This window comes from Pongo pygmaeus, chromosome 9, assembly GCF_028885625.2.
Source record: "Pongo pygmaeus isolate AG05252 chromosome 9, NHGRI_mPonPyg2-v2.0_pri, whole genome shotgun sequence".
NCBI lineage: Eukaryota > Metazoa > Chordata > Mammalia > Primates > Hominidae > Pongo > Pongo pygmaeus.
The window spans coordinates 74012158-74037802 of record NC_072382.2 but is presented as its reverse complement, the minus strand read 5'-3'; the positions used below and the strand labels follow the sequence as shown (position 1 = coordinate 74037802).

The 25645-nt window shown below is 37.8% G+C and overlaps 1 protein-coding gene across 5 annotated transcripts in view; it reads left to right on the top strand.

Moving 5' to 3' along the window:
* FCHSD2 (FCH and double SH3 domains 2) overlaps positions 1–25645 on the top strand; it is a 314626-nt gene that overhangs the window by 59425 nt on the left and 229556 nt on the right. For 4 of the 5 annotated variants that reach the window (XM_054440857.2, XM_054440858.2, XM_063672055.1 and 1 more), the window contains one exon: positions 3718–3763. The exons of the other annotated variant lie outside the window; for it this stretch is intronic. In XM_054440857.2, the coding sequence (XP_054296832.1) occupies positions 3718–3763 (46 nt within the window). The remainder of the gene's footprint in view (positions 1–3717; positions 3764–25645) is intronic. 5 annotated transcript variants of the gene reach the window in all.

The window sequence follows — 25645 nt, the reverse complement described above, 5'->3', positions numbered from 1 at the left end:
AAACTCCTGACCTCAAGTGATCCACCTGCCTTGGCCTCCCAAAGTGCTGGGATTACAGGGTGAGCCACCATACCTGGCCCAAAAACTTTTCTTTCTTCAGTAATAAATAAATTAACCTTAGCTTACTGTAACTTTTTTACTTTATAAACTTGTAAATTAAAATTTTTTTGACTTTTGAAATAGCATTTAGCTTAAAACACATATTGTACAACTATATAAAAATATTTTCTTTATATCTTTATAAGCTTTTGACTATTTTTACAAATTTTTATTTTTTTGTACTTTTAAAATGTTTTTGCCAAAAACAAAGACACACATACATTAACCTAGGCCTACACACTGTCAGAATCATCAATATTATTGTCTTCTGCCTTCACCTCTTGTCCCGTAGGAGGTCTTCAGGGTCAGTAACATGCATGGAGCTGTCATCTCCTGTGATACAATGCCTTTTTCTGGTATACCTCCTGAAGGAACTGCCTGAGGCTGTTTTACAGTTAGCTATAGGACCTCATATAATTGGAATCATACAGTATTTGTGTGTATTTGATTGACTTATTTTACCTTGCATAATATTCTTAAGGTTCATCCATATTGTAGCATACATCAGATTTGTCTTCCTTTTTAAAGCTGAATAATATTTCATTGTATATACCACATTGTATTTATCTATTCATTTCTGGGACACTTGGATTACTTCCCTGTTTTCATTTTAGTTATCTAATTTGCTGGTGTACAGTTGCTTATAATACTCTTACAATCTTTTTACTTCTATAGAACAGTAGTAGTGTTCACCACTTTCATTTCTGATTTTGGTAATTAGTGTTTTCCCTTTTTTCCTAAGTCCGCCTAAGTCCTAGGTAAAGTTTGTCAATTTTGTTGATCTTTCTGAAGAACCAACTTTTGGTTTCATTGATTTTCTGTATTATTTTTCTATTGTCTTTGTTTATCTCTTTTCTAATCTTTATTATTAATATTTCCTTCTTTCTGCTAACTTTGGGTTTAATTTGTTCTTTTTCTAGTTCCTTAAGTTGTGAAGTTAGGCTGTTGATTTGAGATTGATCTTTTGTTTTTTGTTTGTTTGTTTGTTTTGAGATGGAGTCTCACTCTCTTGCCCAGGCTGGAGTGCAGTGGTGCTATCTTGGCTCACTGCTACCCCCACCTCCGGGTTCAAGCAATTCTCCTGCCTCAGCCTCCCGAGTAGCTGGGACCACAGGCACGCGCCACCACGCCCAGCTAATTTTTGTATTTTTAGTAGAGACAGAGTTTTGCCATGTTGGCCAGGCCTGTCTCAAACTCCTGGCCTCAAGTGATCCACCCACCTCTATCTCTCAAAAGTGCTGGGATTACAGGCGTGAGCCACGGCGCCCAGCCTCATCTTGTAAAATAATGTAAGTATTTGAAGCTGTAAATTTCCCCCATAGCACTGCTTTCTTTTCATATTTACATTTTGCCCACACATAGTTTTCTTTAGTTTTACCATTTTGCCCTTTAATTCTTTGAACATCTTTAAAACCATTATTTTAGTATCTTTGTTTAGTAGATCTACCATCAGTTCTTTTTCAGGGACAATTTGTATTGGCTTATTTTCCCCTTTCAATGGGCCATACTTCTCTCCTTCTTAGCATGCCTTGTGATTTTTGTTGAAAACTGGAGATTTGAATGTAATAATGTGGTAACTCTGCTCATTTTTTTTTTCAAACATCAGCTTGAACCAGAATACCAGATTTGTGGTAACTCTGCTAATCAGATTCCCCTCCTTGCCCAGGGATTTTTTTTTTTAATAGTTAAAAAGTTTTTAAATGTTGTAGGTAGTCTGTACTGAGCTGTGCCTGAAGTGTTAAAATCAGGTCTTCTGAAGTCTTTTGTGAACCTGCACCTTCCCGTGGGTTTGTGTGGTGACTTTTCAATTTCTCCCTTAAATGTGGTTGCTTTAGAATGTCTTACTCTTCAAGATCTGGCTCTCAAAAGGGGAAAAAGAGAAAAATTAAGGGAGAAGGAAAAGGCATCAGTTCTTTAAACCCTCCAAAAGTCATTTCAGTCAGGAGAGCAACTTGCATCAATGTTGAGGGAAATGCAACAACAGTGGTCATCCCCTCTCTTTCAGTTGACTCCTAGTTCCAAAATGGTTACATGATTCATTCTGCCAGTGCAATTGTTACCTAGCCTGGGAGTCAGATTCCTGGTGTTTACTAAGCTGCCATCTCCCAGAATCCTCTCTCATTGCTTAACCTTGAATGCACTGGAGACTTTTTTTTAATAAACATTTTAAAAAACCATATAGTCTTCGTTTTATTGTATTGGCCATTTGAAGCACTCTTGAATAAGCATGAATCTTTAGGTTTAAGGTGAAACTTCTTCTGTTTTTCTGAAATTAAGAAATTATTTATTTACTCAAAACAAATATAGTAAGATCTTAAACAGTTATATTTTTATATAAGAAATCAAGTCATTTGGTGAATTTAAATGATTTTTAAGATGAGAATTTTGGTTTCTTGCCTTTTTCTTTATTTCAGTGCTTTCCTTTTTTTTTTTTCCTACTTCTTACTCTTATGTCTTTGCACTGGTGCAGTGATTTTAAGAGCACCGATACCTGGATATTCAAGGTAAATTGTCAGTAGTACCACATTTTGTTGACTCTACAATGCCTATGTTTGTAAGGTACACTGTTATTTTATATACCGTTAAGGTGGAGGAAAATACCGCCAATCATCATTAAAAGATGCATTCCAGTATCATAAATGTTAATATAGATAAAGGATGTACTGGCTAAGCGCGTTGGCTCATGCCAGTAATCCCAGTGCTTTGGGAGGCCAAGGCAGGAGGATTGCTTTGAGGCCAGGAGTTCGAGACCAGTCTGGGAAACATATCAAGACTCCATCTCTACAAGAAGTATTTAAAAATTAGCCAGATGTGGTGGTGTGCACCTGTAGTCCCAGCTACTTAGGAGGCTGAGGTGGGAAGATCTCTTGAGCCCAGGAATTAAAGGCTGCAGTGGACTAGGACCTCACCGCTGCACTCGAGCCTAGGCAACAGAACAAGACCCTGTCTCTAAAAAAAGAAAAAAGAAAAGAAAAGGATATACCTTAGAATCTTTGAAATATAATACATGTATGGAAAGTGTGCGCTCATCGTACCACAATTTGTAGTGGCCTTATACATTGTTTTGTAATGCTTATAAAAAACTGGAGTGAAGGAAACATTTTGAGCATTTTTCATATTCAGAAGCCAATCAAAATTTGATTTTCACCTTGTTTTCATTAGTTCCCTCTTACATTGGTTAAGTCCAGTAAACATCTTTAGTGCCTAATATATAGCAGCTATTCTTATAACAGTAGCCAACATTTATATAGGTTTTACCATGTGGTAGGCACTATTTTGAGTGCTTTATATATTTCAAGTAACTAAATTTTATAATATCCCTATGAGGTGAGTACTGTTATTATCCCCATTTTAGCAAGGAGGAAACTGAGGAAGAGAGAAGTCAAATGACTTGGCCAAGGTCATACAGCTAGTAAGTGGTACAGCTGGGGTTTGAATGTAGATCCTCTGACTATGGAGACCATGCTGTTAGCAGTATTCCTAAACACGTAAAGATGAATAAAATATTGTCCTTTCCCTCACATATCTTAACCAGGCAGTATTTGAAGATGTGTTGATGGATTTACGTTAAATTATTAAGTTATCCTTCTGGTAATTAATTTTTCTTTGTATTTTTAGGACATTCAGTCAGAAGAAGGCTGCTATTGAAAGAGAGTATGCACAGGTAAGCTTGAAATTGGAGGTACCATTCTAGGTATACTTCTTTTCCGTGGCTTAAGGACAGAAATGGTTTTTGGAGAGAAGCCATAGTATCCCTATGCCGTCCTTTTCTTGTTATTTCTTTCTTTTTTTTTTTTTCTGAGATGGAGTCTCGCTTTGTTGCGAGGCTGGAGTACAGTGGCGCAATCTTGGCTCACTGCAACCTCCACCTCCCAAGTTCAAGCTATTCTCCTGTGTCAGCCTCCTGAGTAGCTGGGACTACAGGCGTGTGCCACCACACCCAGCTAATTTTTGTATTTTTAGTAGAGACAGGGTTTCACCATGTTGGCCAGGATGGTCTCGATCTCTTGACCTCATGATCTGCCCGCCTTGGCCTCCCAAAGTGTTGGGATTACAGGCATGAGCCACCGTGCCCAGCCCTTTTCTTGTTATTTCTATCTCATTTTGATCCCCCACTTTGCTGCATTTGAATCATTATAAAGAAGGTTGTAAACCTGGAGGAGACATTATTTACTATATTTGTAAAGTATTTACAAGTATGAATAATAATACTTTTTACAAGTATGTTGATTTATTCTTCTTTATATGCCCCATTCTCTGCAGTTTATGAAAGGTTAATTTTTCATCACGCATTTAGTTCTCATTATGACTGTGTTGATAAAGAGTAATAATGCTTTTAGTGGATGACATGGAGCTCTTCCTAGGGAAATTGAAGCATTTTCTTCTTTAATTTTACTTAGACCTTTAGTGGAGTCCAGATTACTAAATGTGACAAGAAAAAATTATGTTGATGTATCATTTTGTGGTTGTATAAGAATTAATAACTACTCTTTCATGTACAAAGATAATTTGATACAATTTGAAAATTTTGACACTTTAAGCAATTACTTTATATGTGGGGTAATATTCTAAAATTGTTATTTCCTTCTGCAAATTGTAAAAGTTGTCTTTGTAGCAAAAATTTTAAAATATGCGAGATTGTTAGAAGGAAAAATTAACATACAGTAAATTTTCTACATGGTAACCACTATTGTTGCTACTGTTGTTATTTTCATAAATAATGAGAGATTGGGGCATGACTCTTTTAGGCTTTGTCAGATTTTTTAATGAAATTCTAATTTCATTATAGTTAATTTGGTAGCTGTCTGCCTTTATTTTTGATTTGATAATCTTAGAAGAAAATCACCTATTCCTTGAAAGCTAGACAGAACTAATTAATTCATTGGTTCAATCAGTAGTTGTTGAGTGCTTATTGTGTATCAGGTGCTTTACATAATGAATAGCATCAGTTTTAATATTTCTGTTGAATGCTTTTTCTTTTTTTTTTTTTTGAGACGGAGTCTCACTCTGTGATCCACGCTAGAGTGCAGTGGTGTGATCTCTGCTCACTGCAACTTCCACCTCCCAGGTTCAAGCGATTCTCTTGCCTCAGCCTCCTGAGTAGCTGGAATTACAGGCACATGCCAGCACGCCCAGCTAATTTTTTGTATTTTTAGTAGAGACTGGGTTTCACCATGTTGGCCAGGATGGTCTCAATCTCTTGACCATGTGGTCCGCCTGCCTCGGCCTCCCAAAGTGCTGGGATTACAGGTGTGAGCCACCGCGCCCAGCCGATTTTTGTATTTTTAGTAGAGACGGGGTTTTGCCATGTTGGCCAGGCTGGTCTCGAACTCCTGACCTCAGGTGATTCACCCACCTCGGCCTCCCAAAGTGCTGGGATTACAGGCATGAGTCACTGTGCCCGATCTTGAATGCTTTTTCTATGCCTGTATAATAAATACTAGTAATGATAGCTGACATTTATTGAATCCTTACTTTGTACCATGCTCTGAGTATTTTATATATGTTACCTGGTTTGATCCTTTCAAACCTGTGAAATAGCAACAGTTATGATGCCCTTTACAAATACACTTTCATACATGTACACTACATATATATTTATAAAATTGAGATGAAAGTCTATGATATGCTATTTTAGCCAAGTGTGGTGGCACATGGTTGTAATCCCAGCTAGTAGGGAGGCTGAGGCAGGAGACTTGCTTGATCCCTGGAGCCAGAGATTGCAGTGAGCTCAGATAGTGCCATTGGACTCCAGCCTGGGCGATGGGAGTGAAACCCTGTCTAAAAAAAAAAAAAAGAAAAAGAAAGAAAAAAAGTCTATGATATGCTTTAAAAATTTTTAATACAAAATCAAAATTTTTATATGATATAGTTTTCTGTAACAAGATTTATTTATTTATTTATTTTTGAGATGGAGTCTCACTCTGTCACCCAGGCTGGAGTCCAGTGGTGCCATCTTGGCTCACTGCAACCTCCACCTCCTGGGTTCAAGCGATTCTCCTACCTCAGCCTCCCGAGTAGCTGGGACTACAGGTGCGTGCCACCATGCCTTCCTAATTTTTGTATTTTTAGTAGAGTTGGGGTTTCACCATGGTGGCCAGGATGATCTCGATCTCTTGACCTTGTGATCCACCTGCCTTGGCCTCCCAAAGTGTTGGGATTTCAGGCATGAGCCACAGTGCCTGGCCGATTTAAAGTTTTAATCAAGTAAATAGGACATGTTCATTATTTAAAATGTAAAATAGTACATTAAATTTTATGAAAAGTGAGTCCTCTGCTCCAATTCCAGTCTTTCTCCACAAAGATTAAAAGTGGATGTCTACTTTGGTTCTCCTGGTGATTATTTCTATTTCTTTATTTTATTTTATTTTATTTTATTTTATTTTATTTTATTTTATTTTATTTTTGTTGTTTTTTTGAGACAGAGTCTTGCTCTGTCACCCAGGAAAAACTAGAGTGCAGTAGTGCAGTCTTGGCTCACTGCAACTTCCACCTCCTGGGTTCAAGTGATTCTCCTGCCTCAGCCTCCTGAGTAGCTGGGATTACAGGTGCCTGCCATCACACCCGGCTAATTTTTGTCTTTTTAGTAGAGATGGGGTTTCACCATGTTGTCCAGGCTGGTTTTCAACTGCTGACCTCAGATGATCCGCCCACCTCAGCCTCCCAAAGTGCTGAGATGACAGGTGTGAGCCACCATGCCCAGCCTCTATGTCTTTAAATAATATGCTTATAACTGACTCTTTGTCAATTCTAGACATTATCACTTGATTACCTATAATAAATGAGAAACTTACTAAGCCATTACTCTCCAGCCTACTCTTTTCAGTATAATTGTGGCACTACTTTAGTACCTTTGTTACTTTTGTAACTCTAAATGATATATTTAAACTTGGTCTTTTTTTGTTAAATACATATATGCACATAGATATTTATGCTGTGTATCTGTGTGTAAATATGAATGTATGCAGGTACAGTGGAATTACATTTTACAGAGTGGTCAAAGTCAAATTTATCCTTGAAAAATTTATTTTCTTTCTTTCTTTTTTTTTTTTTTTTTTTGACACAGGGTCTTGCTCTATCATCCAGACTGGATTGCAGTGGCACAATCATAGCTTAGTGTAATCTTGAACTCCTGGGATCATGTGATCCTTCTGCCTCAGCCTACTGAGTGGCTGGGACTACAGGTGCATGCCACCATACCCGTCTAGTATTTTTATTTTGTAGGGACAGGATCTTACTATGTTGCCCAGGCTGGTCTCAAACTCGGGGGTTCAAGTAATTCTCCTGTCTCAGCCTCTCAAAGCGCTGGGGATTAGAGGCATGAGCTACAGCACCTGGCTGAAAAATTTCTTTAAATGTCTCTCAAATAGATTATAGCTGGTTTTGTTTATACAATCCTATATAATAATGTATGTAAACTATGTAACGTATCTAATAATGCATTTTTAAAATTTTTATAAAGTAATCATGTGCAGAAATTAAAATGCTCCAGTGTGTCTCTGCTTGGGACAATCAAGCCCATTTATAGAGAGCCAGTTTACTGCCTGTTTCTGTTGCTTATCACATTTGCCCTTTAGATGATCCTTCTGAGTTCTTCTTACTCTTTAATGTTCTCTCAGTTAATTTTCAACTTATTTTCTGAGTATATAGACAAAGATATTTCTATTCTCTTTTTTTGGTTGTGTAAACATTGTTTTTACTTCCTGTCAATAGTAGAGAAACCTCTGAAATAATTAGCATATTCTTTCTATAGATTTTGCCAGTATGCATTGATTATTTCAGGCTTATTTGCATTTCCTGTTTGGGGACAGGATGTGGTCAGAGAGGACAGTTGCATTATTTAAATTATTTACTTCTAGGCCAGGCAAAGTGGCTCACGCCTGTAATCCCAGCACAGGAGTTCGAGACCAGCCTGACCAACATGGTGAAACCTCGCCTCTAGTAAAAATACAAAAAAAATTAGCCAGACGTCGTGGCGGGCACCTGTAATCCCAGCTACTCAGGAGGCTGAGGCAGGAGAATCACTTGAAACCAGAAGGCAGAGGTTTCAGTGAGCCGAGATCACGCCACCACACTCCAGCCTGGGCAACAGAGCAAGACTGTCTCAAAAAAAAAAAAAAATTATTTCTCTTACCTCTTTTGGCTTAGTGTAGACTTGAAATTTTGGGGAATAAATTTTTAAAAGTTGAAATATAGCCTATTTATAGTAAGATGGACAAGTCCTTAGTACACTGTTTGATAAATTTTTGTGAACACACTCATGTAACTATTATCCAGATTAAGATATAGAATATTACCAGCAGGCCAGGTGCGGTAGCGCACGCCTGTAATCCCAACACTTGGTGAGGCCAGATCATATTGATCACTTTAGATCAGGAGTTTCAGACCAGCCTGGACAACATAGTGAGGCCCCATCTCTATAAAAAATAAAAAAAAATTAGCCAGGCGAGGTGACACATGCCTCTGGTCCTAACTACTTGGAGACTGAAGCAGGAGGATCACTTGAGTCCAGGATTTCAAGGCTGCAGTGAGCTGTGATTGCACCACTGTGCTCCAGACTTGGTGACAGAGTGAGACCTTGTCTCTAAAAAAGAACAATCCCCTATCCCCCAAGAACATTATCAGGGCCCCAGAAGCAGTTAATATTCATACCTTTCAATGGCAACCAGTACTTTTTTTTTTTATCAGAATAGTTGTTATTTTTGGATTTCTAATTTTTGAACTTAAATGGCATCATAGAATATGTACCCTTCTGTGTCTGATTTCTTTCATTCAGTATTCCGCTTTTAAGCTTCATGCATGTTGTTGCATGTAGTAGTAGTTCATTCTTTATTGTGTCCACTGAATTAATATATCACAATTTATACTGATAGAGAAAATTCCTATTGTTTTTGTTTTGTATGACTTTTGACTAGGGCTTCTAAACAAAGGTTTTATACGTGTCTTTAAGTGGACATATGAACATATCTGTCTTTGGTATATGTCTAGGGGTAGAACTGCTAGGTCATCGGGCATGTGGTATGTTCTACTTTAGTAGATACAGCCAGTTTTCCAAAGTGACTGTACCAGTTTGCATTGTCACCGACAATGTATGAGAGTTCCAGGTGCTTCATATCTTTGCTAAAGTTTAGTATTCTCTAAAATTAAAAAGACTGACATTTTGATGAGTATATAGTAGTATCTCATTTTCTTTTTAATAAGCTTTAGAAAAATTGACGTATACATACAGAGAAGAGTACAAGTCATAATTATGTAGCTTCAGGAATTTTCAAGGCAAACAAATCCATATAACTAGCACCCAGGTCAAGAAACACATTAACAGCATCCCAGAAATTCCTGTTGTTCCCTACCGTTACTGCCCTCACTCTTACTCAAGGAATCTACTATACTGACTTAAAAAAATAGCTTTATTGTTATGTAATTGATACACAATAAGCCACACAATTTATAATTTGATAAATTTTGTCATGAATATGTACCTGTGAAACTAGCATTACAAGCAAGATAATGAACACATCTGTAAGCCCCCAGAGTTTTCCTGTGTATCCTTATAATCCCTCTCACCCAGCTGGTTTCTTCATTTAGCATTAACTGTTTCGTAGTTTATGTTGTTGTGTGCATCAGTATTTCATTTCTTTTTATTGCTCTGTAGTATTCCATTGTATGGATATACCACAGTTTATCCATTTTCCTATTGATGGTCATGTGAGTTATTTCTGTTTTTTGAGTATTATAAATAAAGTTGCTATGAACATTTGTGTATGGATAAGTGGTTTCATTCCTCTTGGGTAAGTGGAGTGGAATGGCTGAATCATTGTTAACTTTTTAAATAACTGCCAAACTGTATTCCAAGGAGTTTGTTCTCACCAGCTGTGTATGTGAGTTCTAGGTGCTACACGTCTTCTTCAACACTAGATACAGTCTTCTTAATTTTTGATATTGTGATAGATGTGTAGTAGTATTTACTGTGGTTTTAATTTGTATTTACCTAATATCTAATGATGCTAAGCATCATTTTCATATGTTTATTTGCCGTCTGTGTGTATTCTGTGGTGAGGTGTTTGTTCAAATATTTTATTGATTTTTTAAAAATTGGGTTGTTTTCTTAATTTTTAAAGAAACATTATTATTAAAGTTTTCAAACATATGTGAAAATAGAACGAATGAGCATAACAAACTTTTTTTTTTTTTTTTTTTTTTTTTTTTGAGACAGAGTCTCGCTCTGTCGCCCAGGCTAGAGTGCAGTGGCATAATCTTGTCTCACTGTAAGCTCCGCCTCCTGGGTTCATGCCATTCTCCTGCCTCAGCCTCCTGAGTAGCTGGGACTACAGGTGCCCGCCACCACGCCTGGCTAATTTTTTGTATTTTTAGTAGAGACGAGGTTTCACCGTGTTAGCCAGGTTGGTCTCGATCTCCTGACCTCGTGATCTGCCCATGTTGGCCTCCCAAAGTGTTGGAATTACAGGCGTGAGGCACCGCGCCAGGCCTAGCATAACAAACTCTTATTAGCTATCACCCAGCTTCTACTAGTATCAATACATTACAAAATTTGTTCATTTGTAGCTTCCCACCTGCTATCCCTTGCTGGTTACTTTAAAAAATACTTTTATGTATACTTTTAATTTATATACCATTAATGATTCATCTATCTTAAGTATATAATTAAGTGATTTTTAGCAAACATACAAAGTTATGCCATAATCAGCACAATTCAGTTTTAGAACATTGCCATTATTCCAGTTCATTTCCTGTGCCTGCTTGAAGTCAGTCTCTACTTTTATCCTGAGCCCAAAGTAACCATCAGCTTTATGTCTCTATAAAATTGCCTCTTCTGGACATATCATACAAATGTAGTCATATGGTATGTCTCCTTTCTTGTCTGTCTTCTTTCACTTAGCAGATATTTTTGAGGTTCTTACATGTTTTACTATGCATCATTAATTTATTCCTTTTTATTGGTGAGTAGTGTTTCTTGGCACGGATATATAACATTTTGTTTATCCATTCACCAACTGGTGAACATTCGATTGCTTCCCATTTTCCCATGTTTCAAATTTGGTTATTAGGTATAATGCTGCCTAATAACCATATTAGTCTTTATTTAGACATGTTTTCATATTTCATATTCTAGTCTTTATTTAGACATGTTTTCATATTTCTTGGGTATGTACCAAGAGTAGAATTTTCACGTCATTTGGTGATTTTATGTTTAACATTTTTTTGTTTGTTTTTGAGATGGGTTCTCACTCTGTTGCCCAGGCTGGAATAAAGTGGTATGATCATGGCTCACTGCAGCCTCGACCTCCTGGGGCTCAGGTGATTCTCCTATGTCAGACTCCCAAGTAGCTGGGACTACAGGTGTGCACCACCATGCCTGGCTAATTTTTGTGTTTTTAGTAGAGATGAGGTTTTGCCATGTTGCCCAGGCTGGTCTCGAACTCCTGGACTCAAGGGATCCACCTGCGTTGGCCTCCCATTGTGATGGGATTACAGGCGTGAGCCAGCATGCCTGGCCCCCGTGTTTAACGATTTTTTCTTTGTTGATTTTATTTTCTTTTGAGACAGTGTTGTCAGTGGTGTGATCTTGGCTCACTGCAAACTCTGCCCCCGTGTTCAAGAGATTCTCATGTATCAGTCTCCTGAGTGACTGACACTCAGTGTCAGTGCTGGGATTACAGGCACGCACCACCACTCCCAGCTAATTTGGTATTTTTAGTAGAGACAGGTTTCTCTATGTTGGTCAGGCTGGTCTCGAACTCCTGACCTCAAGTGATCTGTCCTCCTTGGCCTCCCACCATGTTTAACTTTTTAACAAGTGATCAAACTGTTTTCCAAAATGACTGTATCATTCCCACTTTGCATTGTGTTTGCATTCTCGTTTTGCAATGCATGAAGGTTCTAGTTCTAGTAATGTCTTAGCTAATACCTGTCATTGTCTGTTGTTTCTGATTATAACAATCATAGTGGCTATAATCAATCATTATGAATGGTGCCACTGTGAACATTCTTATATGTATCTTTTGGTGACTATATGAATGTGTTCTATCGGGTATTTACCTAAGGAATGGAATTGTTGTGTCATAGGTTATGTGTTGTTCAGCTTTAGGAAATATCATGAAATGGTTTTCTCAGGTGATTATTGCAATTTACAATCCTGTGAGCAGTGAATGAGAGTTGTTATTGCTTTAAATCCTCACCTATACTTGGTTTTGTCTGTGGTTTTCGTTTTAGCCTTTCTGGTGAATATATGATGGTAAAGAATTGTGGGTTTGATTTGCACTTTCCTGATGATTAATGAACTAGAGGAACTTTTCATATCTTGATTGGGCATTTAAATTTTATTTTGTGTTATTAAGTGCCTGTTAAAGTCTCTTGTTGGCTTTTCTCTTATTGATTTATGGTCTTTCTTTCCCTTCCTCCCTCCCTCCCCACCGTCCTTCTGTCCATCCTTGGGACAGGGTCTCACTCTGTCACCTAGGCTGGAGTGCAGTGGCGTGATCCTAGTTCACTACAGCCTCGAACTCCTGAGCTCAAGTGATCCTCCTACCTCAGCCTCCCAAAGTGCTGGGATTACAGGCATGAGCCACTGTGCCTGGCCAGTTTTACTATCTCTTTATACGTTCCAAATTTGACTCCTTTGTCAGATGTATGTATTACAGATATCTCTGTAATCTCATGTGGAAATGTTTTGTTTGGTAGCTTTTTATCTGTTAATGGTTTCTTTTGATGAAAACAAGTTTTTAATTTTAAGGAAATATATATTTTTTTCTTTTATATTCAGTGCTCTCTTTATGTCCTACTTAAGGGTATATTGCTTTCCTAAAGTCTACCTTGAGGTGTGTTATGCAATGTTCTGGAATTTTTATTGTTTAATATTTCATATTTAGTTCTATGGTCTTTCTGAAGTAAATTTTCGTATGTGGTATTGTATTGGGGTGAGGATTTCATTTTCTATATGGATATTCAGTTGAGGAAGCATATTTTATGCTTGCACATATGCTTGCACATATTTTATACTTGCACACATAAGTCCTTGCACATACAGAGTTTTATTCTATGATTTTAGGTAGTCTTGCAAGCATATTTTGTGCTTCCTCAACTGAAAATCCATATAGAAAAGTTTATTTTTCTATATGGATTGAAAAGTTTATTCCCCCTGACTACACTCCAGCACTGTATTGAAGTGATATTTGTGGCACATTAGTTAACTGTGTATGTAAGTCTGTTTCTGGACTTTTTATTCTAGTCAACTGACCTATCTTTGAAATATTTTTTCCCAGTATCACACTGTTTTAAGTACTTTGTCTTTGTAACAATAAATCTTGATATCTGTTCGTTTAAGATCTTATACTATTATTGCCCTTTATATTTTCTTATACATTTTAGAATCAGTTTGTTAATTTCTCCCATATGCTGCCTGATATTTTGACTGGACTTGGTTTGAATCTTTAAGTCAATTTAGGGGGAGCTGATATCTTAACAATAACAAGTCTTGTAGGTACTGTGGATACAGCAATGCTCAAAAAAGAAAAAAAATTCCTTGCACATACAGAGTTTTTATTATTTGATTTTACGTAGTCTTCCAGTTAAATATATTAACTTCTTTCTCTTCAAAGCCACTTATATGGCATTATGGCCAACTGGAAAAGAATGACTTTTATAGAAAAAGAAGAATTTTATAGAATTATTACGAGGGATGTATATTGTTATCCTCTGTGCAAAGGGTTGATTGACTAAAAAGATTGTTTGTGAGGTTTACAGAGCATACAGGTGAGCCATCCTAAAAGAAAAATATTGTGAAGGAAATTAATTCAAGTGGGATTGATTGTATGACAGACATTTGAAAAATTTTACCTCAAGCACATGCAAAGTAAACTTGTATTACCTCTTTAGGGCAATGTTAGAAGAAAGAAAGAAAATAATATTGCAAAACCTTGCTTATATAATTGGAAGAATTCAAGCAGTGAACTTTTTCAAGTTGCTTGGTAGTTTCAGTTTCCTACAAGAGTATTAATGTTTTATTTTTAAGTATGGTTTGTGAAGTTCACTTTGTAATTCTCCAGAAGTAACAGACGTATTGCATATCTGTTTCTACAAATGACAGATGTATCTGTGAAAACAAGTCATGTAAGAATAACTGAGCAACATTAAATATTAGGGAAAAATCAAGTCTAGCTTCTGACTGCAATTAGCTAACCACTGAGGTGTTGGTAAAATCATTTGCAGTACTCAAACTGAAATTGCTACAGGCAAGTTCTGTGTATTAAAGTACTTCCTGTAGTCTTTGGCAGAATGCTGCTAGTGAAGGAAGGATACAGAAGGTTACTGTGGCTGGAGAGAAGGAGCAGGAAAACATTGTGGACTTTAAGGGCGGCTCCTTGCTTAAAGACAAACACAGAGTAAACACAGACATGTTGGCAAATACCCTGTGGTATTTATGCTGTTGCACCTAAATTTTTTTGCTATTTTTATTCTTTTAAGAAATAAAATTATGAAGACTTTGGGCATACTATACAAGAAGTTAGTGTTATGTGCATGTGGTGGGGGTTCTTTTTTGGTGAATTTCATCTTCATAGAAACTTAAAAATGTAGCTTAATTTAGCAGTGTGTGGTTACCTGTCTAATGCTATTAGAGATTAATGGTGAATATATTTGGAGCTTTTCTTTCTGCCAATCTTGTCCTATAGAACAAATAAAGAGACAGGATAACTATCACAATAGGAAGTCCACCAGGGCAAAATTGAGTATTATTTTCTGTGTCCTGTTTTGTAAATTACTTTTTAAAATCTTATTGTTTATTTTTATTTTATTTTTCCTTATCTTATAACAGTGTTTAGAAATTCATATAGAAAGAAGAGCAGTTGGATTCCTCTCTCAAAATAGTTGGTACAGTTTGATTTTTAAGTTTTTAAAAACTTCATTAAAGGAAGAAATGGTGGCTATAATTAAATGTTAGTACTCTTGGGGACATAGATTTGCTAGTAAGTTTCACCTTTTCATGTCTATTCAGTAGCACATCTCGTAAAGGTGTTGAGAGGAAATCATTGTTGATGCTGATCCCCGTTATTTTCCTCCCCAAACCTTCTGTTTCTATTAATTAATTTAGTGGTTAGGCCAGGATAAAACGGAGTGGAGAAAGGGGAGAATTCAAACTAGATCTGTGACTTTGAACCTTTTGTGTGTGAACCTGCCTGTTTTTATTTTGGCTCCTTTTATACAGGACATAGTGGTCTGCGTATGTCTTCACTCATTTGTTGTTTACCTGGTCCCGCTGGTTGAGTTTGAGTCCCCTGCCCTGACCACTGATCAAAAAATAAGATTTTTTAAAGGCACCTCTGTCTTAACCTCTCTATATCAGTTTATGCTGTGGACTCTTTCTCTGTATTATGGGTTAAAGAATATATATTAAGATCATGTGTCAGGCACTGTTCTAAGCACTTTACATAGATTAACTCATTTATGTTTTCCCATAACCTTTGAGGGATACAGTAGTTACTATTATTCCCATTTTATAATTGTGGACACCAAGACAAGAAACCTGTGTTTCACTCTGTCCATTTCCCTCCCTTCAAATAATCTACTACTGGACACTTTTTTTTGAGATGGAGTCTCATTCTGTCGCCAGGCTGGAGTGCGGTGACGCGATCTCGGCTCACTGCAACCTCTGCCTCTCGGGTTCAAGCGATTCTCCTGCCTCAGCCCCCTGAGTAGTTAAGACTACAGGCACGCACCACCATGCCCAGCTAATTTCTTTTTTTTTCTTTTTTTTTTGTATTTTTATTAGAGACAGGGTTTCACCATGTTGGCCAGGATGGTCTCAATCTCCTGACCTCATGATCTGCCCGCCTCAGCCTCTCAGAGTGCTGGGATTACAGGCGTGAGCCACTGCGCCCAGCCCTGGACACATTTTAAGAGAGACATTGGCAGTCTGAGGTGCATCCAAAAGAAGATGACCAAAGATGGTGGTGGGGTTGGAAATCATGCTTTTTGGGAAAATGGTCGAAGAAACTGCATTATTTTCAACAGCCTCCATTATATATTTCATGTGTATGCACGTGAATTGAATTTGACTAGTTTTTTGTAACTCCGAAGTGCAAAACTAGGAAGAGGGAGTAGAGAGATCAGGATGACAAAAGGTATTAGCTAGTTAGAGCAGCTCCAGAATGGAAGAGACTGTGTCTTCCAAAAGTGTTCTACTAAAATAATCGGTAGACCATCTTTTAGTAATATTGTAGCAGGCATTTATGTAAAACATTTTTCTCCTTAAAAGTTTTTGTTTAATGTTTCCAATTGCTTGTGGTATTATAAGACAAATAAAACATGTGTGAAGGCCCTTTCCATCTGAAGGATGCCAGTTTGCAACGTCTGCTTTAATTGTTCTAGGTTTTACTTCTGAATCAAACTAAATTCTTAGTTTTCAGACCACATTATTTCACTCCCAGCAGACTGCTTTTACTGAGGTATGCTTAAACCTCACTTAACTAACCACTGAGGTGTTGGTTAGTTATTAAGTGAATAGTGACTCTCTGAGGTCACCATTCAGTTAATAACTTGTTCAATTTCATTTTTTTTTTTTTTTTTAGTTTGACATTTAGGCTGGGCATGGTGGCCTCACGCCTGTAATCCCAGCACTTTGGGAGGCTGAGGTGGGCAGATCACTTGAGGCCAGGAGTTCGAGACCAGCCTGGCCAGCATGGTGAAACCCCATCTCTACTAAAAATACGAAAAAATTAGCCAGACATGGTGGCGGGCGCCTGTAATCCCAGCTACTCAGAAGGCTGTGGCAGGAGAATCGCTTGAACCCGGGAGGTGGAGGTTGCAGTGAGCCGAGGTCATGCCACTGCACTCCAGCCTGGGCGACAGAGCGAGACTATCTCAACATAAATAAATAAATAAATAAAAAACCCTGACATTTTTTCAAGTGTCTACTTTACGACTGGCATGATGCTGGGTTCTAGGGATGTCAAGAGAAGGTTGGGATATATAGGCTGTTGAGTGCTGGAATGTTATCAGTAAAACAGAGTGGTATGAGATGAAGCTGAGGAGCAGACAGGGCCTATGCCATATAAGAGGCTTGTAAGAAATAGCCTTATGAAATAGACTACACTTATAGGGATATTGTTCTGGAGATTACTTTCCATGTCATTAATAGACCATTATATGAAGGCTAGGAACATCTTTGTTTACCCTATATTTTCTTCTTGGGACAATGAAATTCTTGCTACTGATAAGTTTCCTTTTTTACTTTTGCCAGAAATTCTTGTTACTGATAAGTTTCCCTTTTTACTTTCGCCACCTGGAAATTCAGTTGAAAATTCAAGCCCATGTATGTGCATTCTAACTTTCTACCTGGTCTTGATCTATTACTTGATGTAATTTTCTGTGACTCTGTTTTTTTACATATTTAGTTATTGTTTTATATATAATCTGATAAGTGATTTAGATTCTTTGTGGAATGAGACCAATGTATCATTTATGAATCTAGATGTTTTATTTACCTTGCTGGTACCCAGAGTCATTTGTCATTCGTTAATCTGGGTCTCTTGCTTTTCTTCAATTCTGGAAAGAATTTAGTCATTTCTGCAAATATTGCTTCTTCAACATTATTTGTATCTATCTCTTTTTAAAGTTTTAATTGTTATATCTTGGATCCTCTTAATCTGTTTTCCGTGTCTCTTGGTTTTTTCACATATTTTTAATTCTTTGCTCTTTGTGCTATGTTCTGGATGAATTAACCAGTTTGAACTTCCAACTCACCAATTGTCTATTTAACTGTGTCTATTTGAGGGTTTTATCTTATCCATTGCTTTGTTAGTGATCATATTCTTTCTAGGATTTTTGGTTCTTTTTAGATATGTGTGTATATATGTATATATGTATATATGTTCTTATACCAGTTTTTTTTTCAGTTCTGTGTGTTTTTGTAATTTCTTATTCTTTTAAAATTAGAAATGATTTTAAAATTTCTCTTTGGATAGTTATTTTATAGTCTTTTTTTTTTTTGAGACAGAGTTTTGCTCTGTCACCTAGGCTGGAGTGCAGTGGCATGATCTCTGCTCACAGCAACCTCTGCCTCCAGGGTTCAAGTGGTTTTCCTGCCTCAGCCTCCCGAGTGGCTGGGACTACAGGCACGTGCCACCACGCCTGGCTAATTTTTGTATTTTTAGTAGAGATGGGGTTTCACCATTTTGGCCAGGCTGGCCTCAAACTCCTGACCTCAGGTGATTAGCCCACCTTGGCTTCCTAAAGTTCTGGGATTACAGGCATGAGCCACCATTCCTGGCCTTTTTTTTTTGGAAATGGTTTTGCTCTGTCATCAGGCTAGAGTGCAGTGGCGAAGTCATGACTGCAGCCTTGACCTTCTTTACTTAACCCATCCTCCTACCTCAGCCTCCCAAGTAGCTGGGACTACAGGCACATGCCACCACGCCTGGCTGATTTTTTTGTTTTTTTAATTTTTTTTTTTTTTACTTTTTGTAGAGATGAGGTCTCACTATGTTGCCCAGGCTGGTTTTGAACTCCTGGGCTCAAGCAGTCCTCTTGCCTCGGCCTCCCAAAGTGTTGGGATTACAGGCATGAGCCAGTGCACCTGGCCTGAAGTCTTTATAAAGAGTTTTATGTATAATTAACTTCATCTGTACCAAATGTGTGTTCCAATTGTTAATTTTGTTAACTGTATAAAAACTGATAAAACTTTAAACCAAAAATATATAAAGGAATCTAATTTTAGTTCAGCTTGTGTTTTCATAATAACATTTTTTTTTCTCAACTTTTTTTAACTTCAGGGGTATATATGCAAGATGTGCAGGTTTGTTACATAGGTAAATTTTGTGTGCCATGGTGGTTTACTGTGCAGATCATCCAGGTATTAAGCTCAGCATCCATTAGTTATTCTTCCTGATGCTCTCTCCACCCCCCCCACCCCACCCTACCCCCACCACCGCCCACCTCACAGGTGTTCAGTGTGTGTTGTTCCCCCACCATGTGTTCTCATTGATCAGCTCCCACTCACAAGCGAGAACATGCACATAATGGCATATTTTTAAAGAAGAAATTATTTCTTCATTTATTTTGGGTACTGATATGGTTTGCCTGTGCCCCCACCCAAATCTCATCTTGAATTATAGTTCCCATAATTCCCGTGTGTTGTGCGAGGCACCTGGTGGGAGTTAACTGAATCATGAGGGCAGTTTCTTCCATACTGTTCTCGTGGTAGTGAATAAGTCTCATGAGATCTGATGGTTTTATAAGGGGAAACCCCTTTCACTTGGTTCTCATTCTCTCGTGTCTGCCACCACGTAAGACATGCCTTTAGCCTTCTGCCATGATTGTGAGGCCTCCCAAGCCATGTGGAACTATCAGTCCATTAAACCTCTTTTTCTTTATAAATTATCCAGTCTTGGGTATGTCTTTATCAGCAGTGTGAAAATGGACTAATACAGGTACCTCATAAAGGTCCTTGTAAGACTGTTCTCAATGATTTCATGTGAAATGATTTTGTATTTCAGTTGCTGGAATATTGGTTTAAAGCCTCATTTTGAGAGGTAGAGTTTTTTTTTTTTTTTTTTTTTTTTTCCATTCCGCTCATTTTCTCTGTGCTTATCCTTCTCTGTCTGATGGTTTTGCACTTGTCCCTTTTCAGCTCCTAAGTCTTTAATGTAGAACCAGGTCTTATAAATGCTTCAGGGATCTTGAACATGATGATATTGGGGATATGGCAGACCTACCATTGAACCAGTGGGGAAGTTCAATTGTTTTTTATTCAATTTAAGAGCATATCTATTTTCTTTCTTTCTTTCTTTTTTTATTATACTTTAAGTTCTGGGACACATGTGCAGAACGCGCAGTTTTGTTACATAGGTGTAATGTGCCATGGTGGTTTGTTGCACCCAACAACCCGTCACCTGCGTTAGATATTTCTCCTAATGTTATCCGCCCTCTAGCCCCCAACCCCCGACAGGCCCTGGTGTGTGATGTTCCCCTCCCTATGTCCATGAGTTCTCACTGTTCAACTCCCACTTATGAGTGAGAACATGCAGTGTTTGGTTTTCTGTTCTTGTGATATTTTGCTGAGAATGATGGTTTCCAGCTTCATCCATGTCCCTGCAAAGGACATGAACTCATCCTTTTTTATGGCTTCATGGTATTCCATGGTGTATATGTGCCACATTTTCTTTATCCAGTCTATAATTGATACATATTTGGGTTGGTTCCAAGTCTTTGCTATTGTGAATAGTACCGGAATAAACATACGTGTGCATGTGTCTTTATAGTAGAATGATTTGTAATCCTTTGGGTATATACCCAGTAATGGGATCTCTGGGTCAAATGATATTTCTGGTTCTAGATCCTTGAGGAATCGCCACACTGTCTTCCACAATGGTTGAACTAATTTACACTCCAACCAACAGTGTAAAAGCGTTCCTATTTCTCCACATCCTCTCCAGCATCTGTTGTTTCCTGACTTTTTAATGATCGCCATTCTAACTGGCGTGAGATAATATCTCATTGTGGTTTTGATTTGCATTTCTTTAATGACCAGTGATGATGAGCATTTTTTCATATGTCTGTCGGCTGCATAAATGTCTTCTTTTGAGAACTGTCTGTTCATATCCTTTGCCCACTTTTTGATGTTTTTTTTTTCTTGTAAATTTGTTTAAATTCTTTGTAGATTCTGGATATTAGCCCTTTGTCAGATAGATTGCAAAAATTTTCTCCCATTCTGTAGGTTGCCTGTTCACTCTGATGATAGTTTCTTTTGCTGTGCAAAAGCTCTTTAGTTTAATTAGATCCCATTAGTTTTGGCTTTTGTTGCCATTGCTTTCAGTGTTTTAGACATGAAGTCTTTGCCCATGCCTGTGTCCTGAATGGTATTGCCTAGGTTTTCTTCTAGGATTTCTATGGTCCTAGGTCTTATGTTTAAGTCTTTGATCCATCTCGAGCTGATTTTTGTATAAGGTGTAAGGAAGGGATCCAGTTTCAGTTTTCTGCATATGGCTAGCCAGTTTTCCCAACAACATTTATTAAATAGGTAATCTTTTCCCCATTGCTTGTCTGTGTCAGGTTTGTCAAAGATCAGTTGGTTGTAGGTGTGTGGTGTTATTTCTGAGGGCTCTGTTCTGTTCCATTGGTCTATATATCTGTTTTGGTACCAGTACCATGCTGTTTTGGTTACTGTAGCCCTAGTTTGAAGTCAGGTAGCGTGATGCCTCCAGCTTTGTTCTTCTTGCCCAGGATTGTTTTGGCTATGCAGGCTCTTTTTTGGTTCCATATGAACTTTAAAGTAGGTTTTTTTTCTTTGTTTGTTTTTAATAATTGATGTAATTTTTATTTTTATTTATTTTTTTAAATGTCATGTCTTTTATTTTATTATTATTATACTTTAAGTTTTAGGGTACATGTGCACAATGTGCAGGTTAGTTACATATGTATACATGTGCCATGCTGGTGTGCTGCACCCATTAACTCGTCATTTAGCATTAGGTGTATCTCCTAAAGCTATTTTTTTCCAATTCTGTGAAGAAAGTCAGTGGTAGCTTGATGGGGATAGCATTGACTCTATAAATTACTTTGGGTGGTATGGCCATTTTCATGATATTGATTCTTCCTATCCATAAGCATGGAATATTTTTCCATTTGTTTGTGTCCTCTCTTATTTCCTTGAGCAGTGGTTTGTAGTGCTCCTTGAAGAGGTCCTTCACATCCCTTGTAAGTTGGATTCCTAGGTATTTTATTATCTTTGTAGCAATTGTGAATGGGAGTTCACTCATGATTTTTCTCTCTGTCTGTTATTGATGTATAGGAATGCTTATGATTTTTGCACATTGATTTTTTGGATCCTGAGACTTTGCTGAAGTTGCTTATCAGCTTAAGGAGATTTTGGACTGAGACGATGGGGTTTTCTAAATATGCAATCATGTCATCTGCAAACAGAGACAATTTGACTTCCTCTCTTCCTATTTGAATACCTTTTATTTCTTTCTCTTTCTTGATTGCTCTGGCCAGAACTTCCAATACTATGTTGAATAGGAGTGGTGAGAGAGGGCATCCTTGTCTTGTGCCAGTTTTCAAAGGGAATGTTTCCAGTTTTTGCCTGTTCAGTATGATATTGGCTGTGGGTTTGTCATAAATAGCTCTTATTATTTTGATACATTCCATTGATACCCAGTTTATTGAGAGTTTTTAGCATGAAGCGCTGCTGAATTTCGTCAAAGGCCTTTTCTGCATCTATTGAGATAATCGTGTGTTTTTTGTGATTGATTCTGTTTATGTGATAGATTACATTTATTGATTTGCATATGTTGAACCAGCCTTACATCCCAGGTATGAAGCCGATTTGATCATGGTGGATAAGCTTTTTGATGTGTTGCTGGATTTGGTTTGCCAGTATTTTATTGAGGATTTTCGCATTGATGTTCATCAGGGATATTGGCCTTAAGTTTTCTTTTTTTGTTGTGTCTCTGTCAGGCTTTGGTATCAGGATGATGCTGGCCTCATGAAAGGAGTTAGGGAGGATTCCCTCTTTTTCTGTCATTTGGAATAGTTTCAGAAGGAATGGTACCAACTCCTCTTTGTACCTCTGGTAGAATTTGGCTGTGAATCGGTCTGGTCCTGGACTTTTTTTGGTTGGTAGGCTATTAATTACTGCCTCAATTTCAGAACTTGTTATTGGTTTATTCAGGGATTCGACTTCTTTCTGGTTTAGACTTGGGAGGGTGTATGTGTCGAGGAATTTATCCATTTCTTCTAGATTTTCTAGTTTATTTGCATGCAGGTGCTTATAGTATTCTCTGGTGGTAGTTTGTATTTCTATGGGATCAGTGGTGATATAAGAATATCCCACAGAATATCACCACTGATATAAGAATATCACCACTGATCCCACAGAATCAGTGATATCCTTCATATCATTTTTTATTGCATCTGTTTGATTCTTCTCTCTTTTCTTCTTTATTAGTCTGGCAAGCAGTCTATCTATTTTGTTGATCTTCTCAAAAAAACAGCTCCTGGATTCATTGATTTTTTATTTTGAAGGGTTTTTCTTGTTTCTATCTCCTTCAGTTCTGCTCTGATCTTAGTTATTTCTTGTCTTCTGCTAGATTTTGAATTTGTTTGCTGTTGCTTCTCTAGTTCTTTTAATTTTGATGTTAGGGTATCAATTTTAGATCTTTTCTGCTTTCTCTTGTGGGCATTTAGTGCTATAAATTTCCCTCTACAGACTACTTTAAATGTGTCCCAGAGATTCTAGTACGTTGTGTCTTTGTTCTCATTGGTTTCAAAGAACATCTTTATTTCTGCCTTCATTTCATTATATACCCAGTAGTCATTTAGGAGCAGGTTGTTCAATTTCCACATAGTTGTGTGGTTTTGAGTGAGTGTCTTAATCCTGAGTTCTAGTTTGATTGCACTGTGATCTGAGAGACTGTTATGATTTCCATTCTTTTGCATTTGCTGAGGAGTGTTTTACTTTCAATTATGTGGTCAATTTTAGAATAAGTGTGATGTGGTGCTGAGAAGAATGTATATTCTGTTGTTTTGGGGTGGAGAGTTCTGTAGATGCCTATTAGGTCTGCTTGGCCCAGAGCTGAGTTCAAGTCCTGAATATCCTTGTTAATTTTCTGTCTCATTAATCTGTGTAATATTGACAGTGGGGTGTTAAAGTCTCCCATTATTATTGTGTGGGAGTCTAAGTCTCTTTGTAGGTCTCTAAGAACTTGCTTTGTGAATCTGGATGCTCCTGTATTGGGTGCATGTGTATTTACGATAGTTAGCTCTTCTTGCTGCATTGATCACTTTACCAATATGTAATACCGTTTTTTGTCTCTTTTGATCTTTGTTGTTTTAAAGTCTGTTTTATCGGAGATTAGGATTGCAACTCCTGCTTTTTTTTGCTTTCCATTTGCTTGGTAAATATTCCTCCATCCCTTTATTTTGAGCCTATGTGTGTCTTTGCACATGAGATGGGTCTCCTGAATACAGCACACTGATGGGTCTTGACTCTTTATCCAATTTGCCAGTCTGTATCTTTTAATTGGGGCATTTAGCCCTTTTACATTTAAGGTTAATATTGTTATGTGTGAATTTGATCCTGTCATTATGATGCTAGCTGGTTGTTTTGACCATTAGTTGATGCAGTTTCTTCATAGTGTTGATGTTCTTTACAATTTGGCATGTTTTTGCAGTGGCTGGTACTGGTTGTTCCTTTCCATGTTTAGTGCTTCCTTCAGGAACTCTTCAAAGGCAGGCCTGGTGGTGACAAAATCCCTCAGCATTTGCTTGTCTGTAAAGGATTTTGTTTCTCCTTTGCTTATGAAGCTTAGGCTGGATATGAAATTCTGGGTTGGAAATTCTTTTCTTTAGGAATGTTGAATATTGGCCCCCATTCTCTTCTGGCTTGTAGGGTTTCTGCTGAGACATCCACTGTTAGTCTGATGGGCTTCCCTTTGTGGGTAACCCGACCTTTCTCTCTGGCTGCCCTTAACATTTTTTCCTTCATTTCAGCCTTGGTGAATGTGATGATTATGTGTCTTGGGGTTGCTCTTCTTGAGGAGTATCTTTTTGGTGTTCTCTGTATTTCCTGAATTTGAATATTGGCCTGTCTTGCTAGGTTGGGGAAGTTCTCCTGGATAATACCCTGAAGAGTGTTTTCCAACTTGGTTCCATTCTCCTTGTCACTTTCAGGTACACCAATCAGACATAGCTTTGGTCTTTTCACATAGTCCCATATTTCTTGGAGGCTTTGTTCGTCCTTTTTATTCTTTTTTCTGTAATCTTGTCTTCTTTATTTCATTAAGTTTATCTTCAGTCACTGATATCCTTTCTTCCTCTTGATCGATTTGGCTATTGAAATGGTGTATGCTTCATGAAGTTCTCGTGCTGTGTATTTCGGCTCTATCGGGCCATTTATGTTCTCCTCTACACTGGTTATTCTAGTTAGCAATTCGTCTAACGTTTTTTCAGGGTTCTTAGCTTCCTTGCTTTGGGTTAGAATATGCTCCTTTAGCTTGGAGGTGTTTGTTATTACCCACCTTCTGAAGCCTACTTCTGTCAATTTGTCAAATTCATTCTCCATCCAGTTTTGTTCCCTTGCTGGTGAGGAGTTGTGATCCTTTGGAGGAGAAGAGGCATTTTGGCTTCTGGAATTTTTAGCCTTTTTGCACTGCTTTCTCCCCATCTTTGTGGATTTGTGTACCTTTGGTCTTTGATGTTGATGACTTTCCATTGGTGTGTTTGAGTGGACATGCTATTCCTTTCTGTTTGTTAGTTTTCCTTCTGACAGGCCCCTCTGCTGCATGTCTGCTGGAGTTTGCTGGAGGTCCACTTCTGACCCTGTTTGCCTGGGTATCATCAACGGAGACTGCAGAACATCAAAGATTGCTGCCGAGCTTTCCTCTGGAAGCTTCGTCCCAGACAGGCACCTGCCAGATGCCAGTCAGAGCTCTCCTGTATGAGGTGTCTGTTGGCCCCTACTGGGAGGTGTCTCCCAGTCAGGAGGAACAGGGGTCAGGGACTCACTTGAGGAGGCAGTCTGACCCTTCACAGAGCT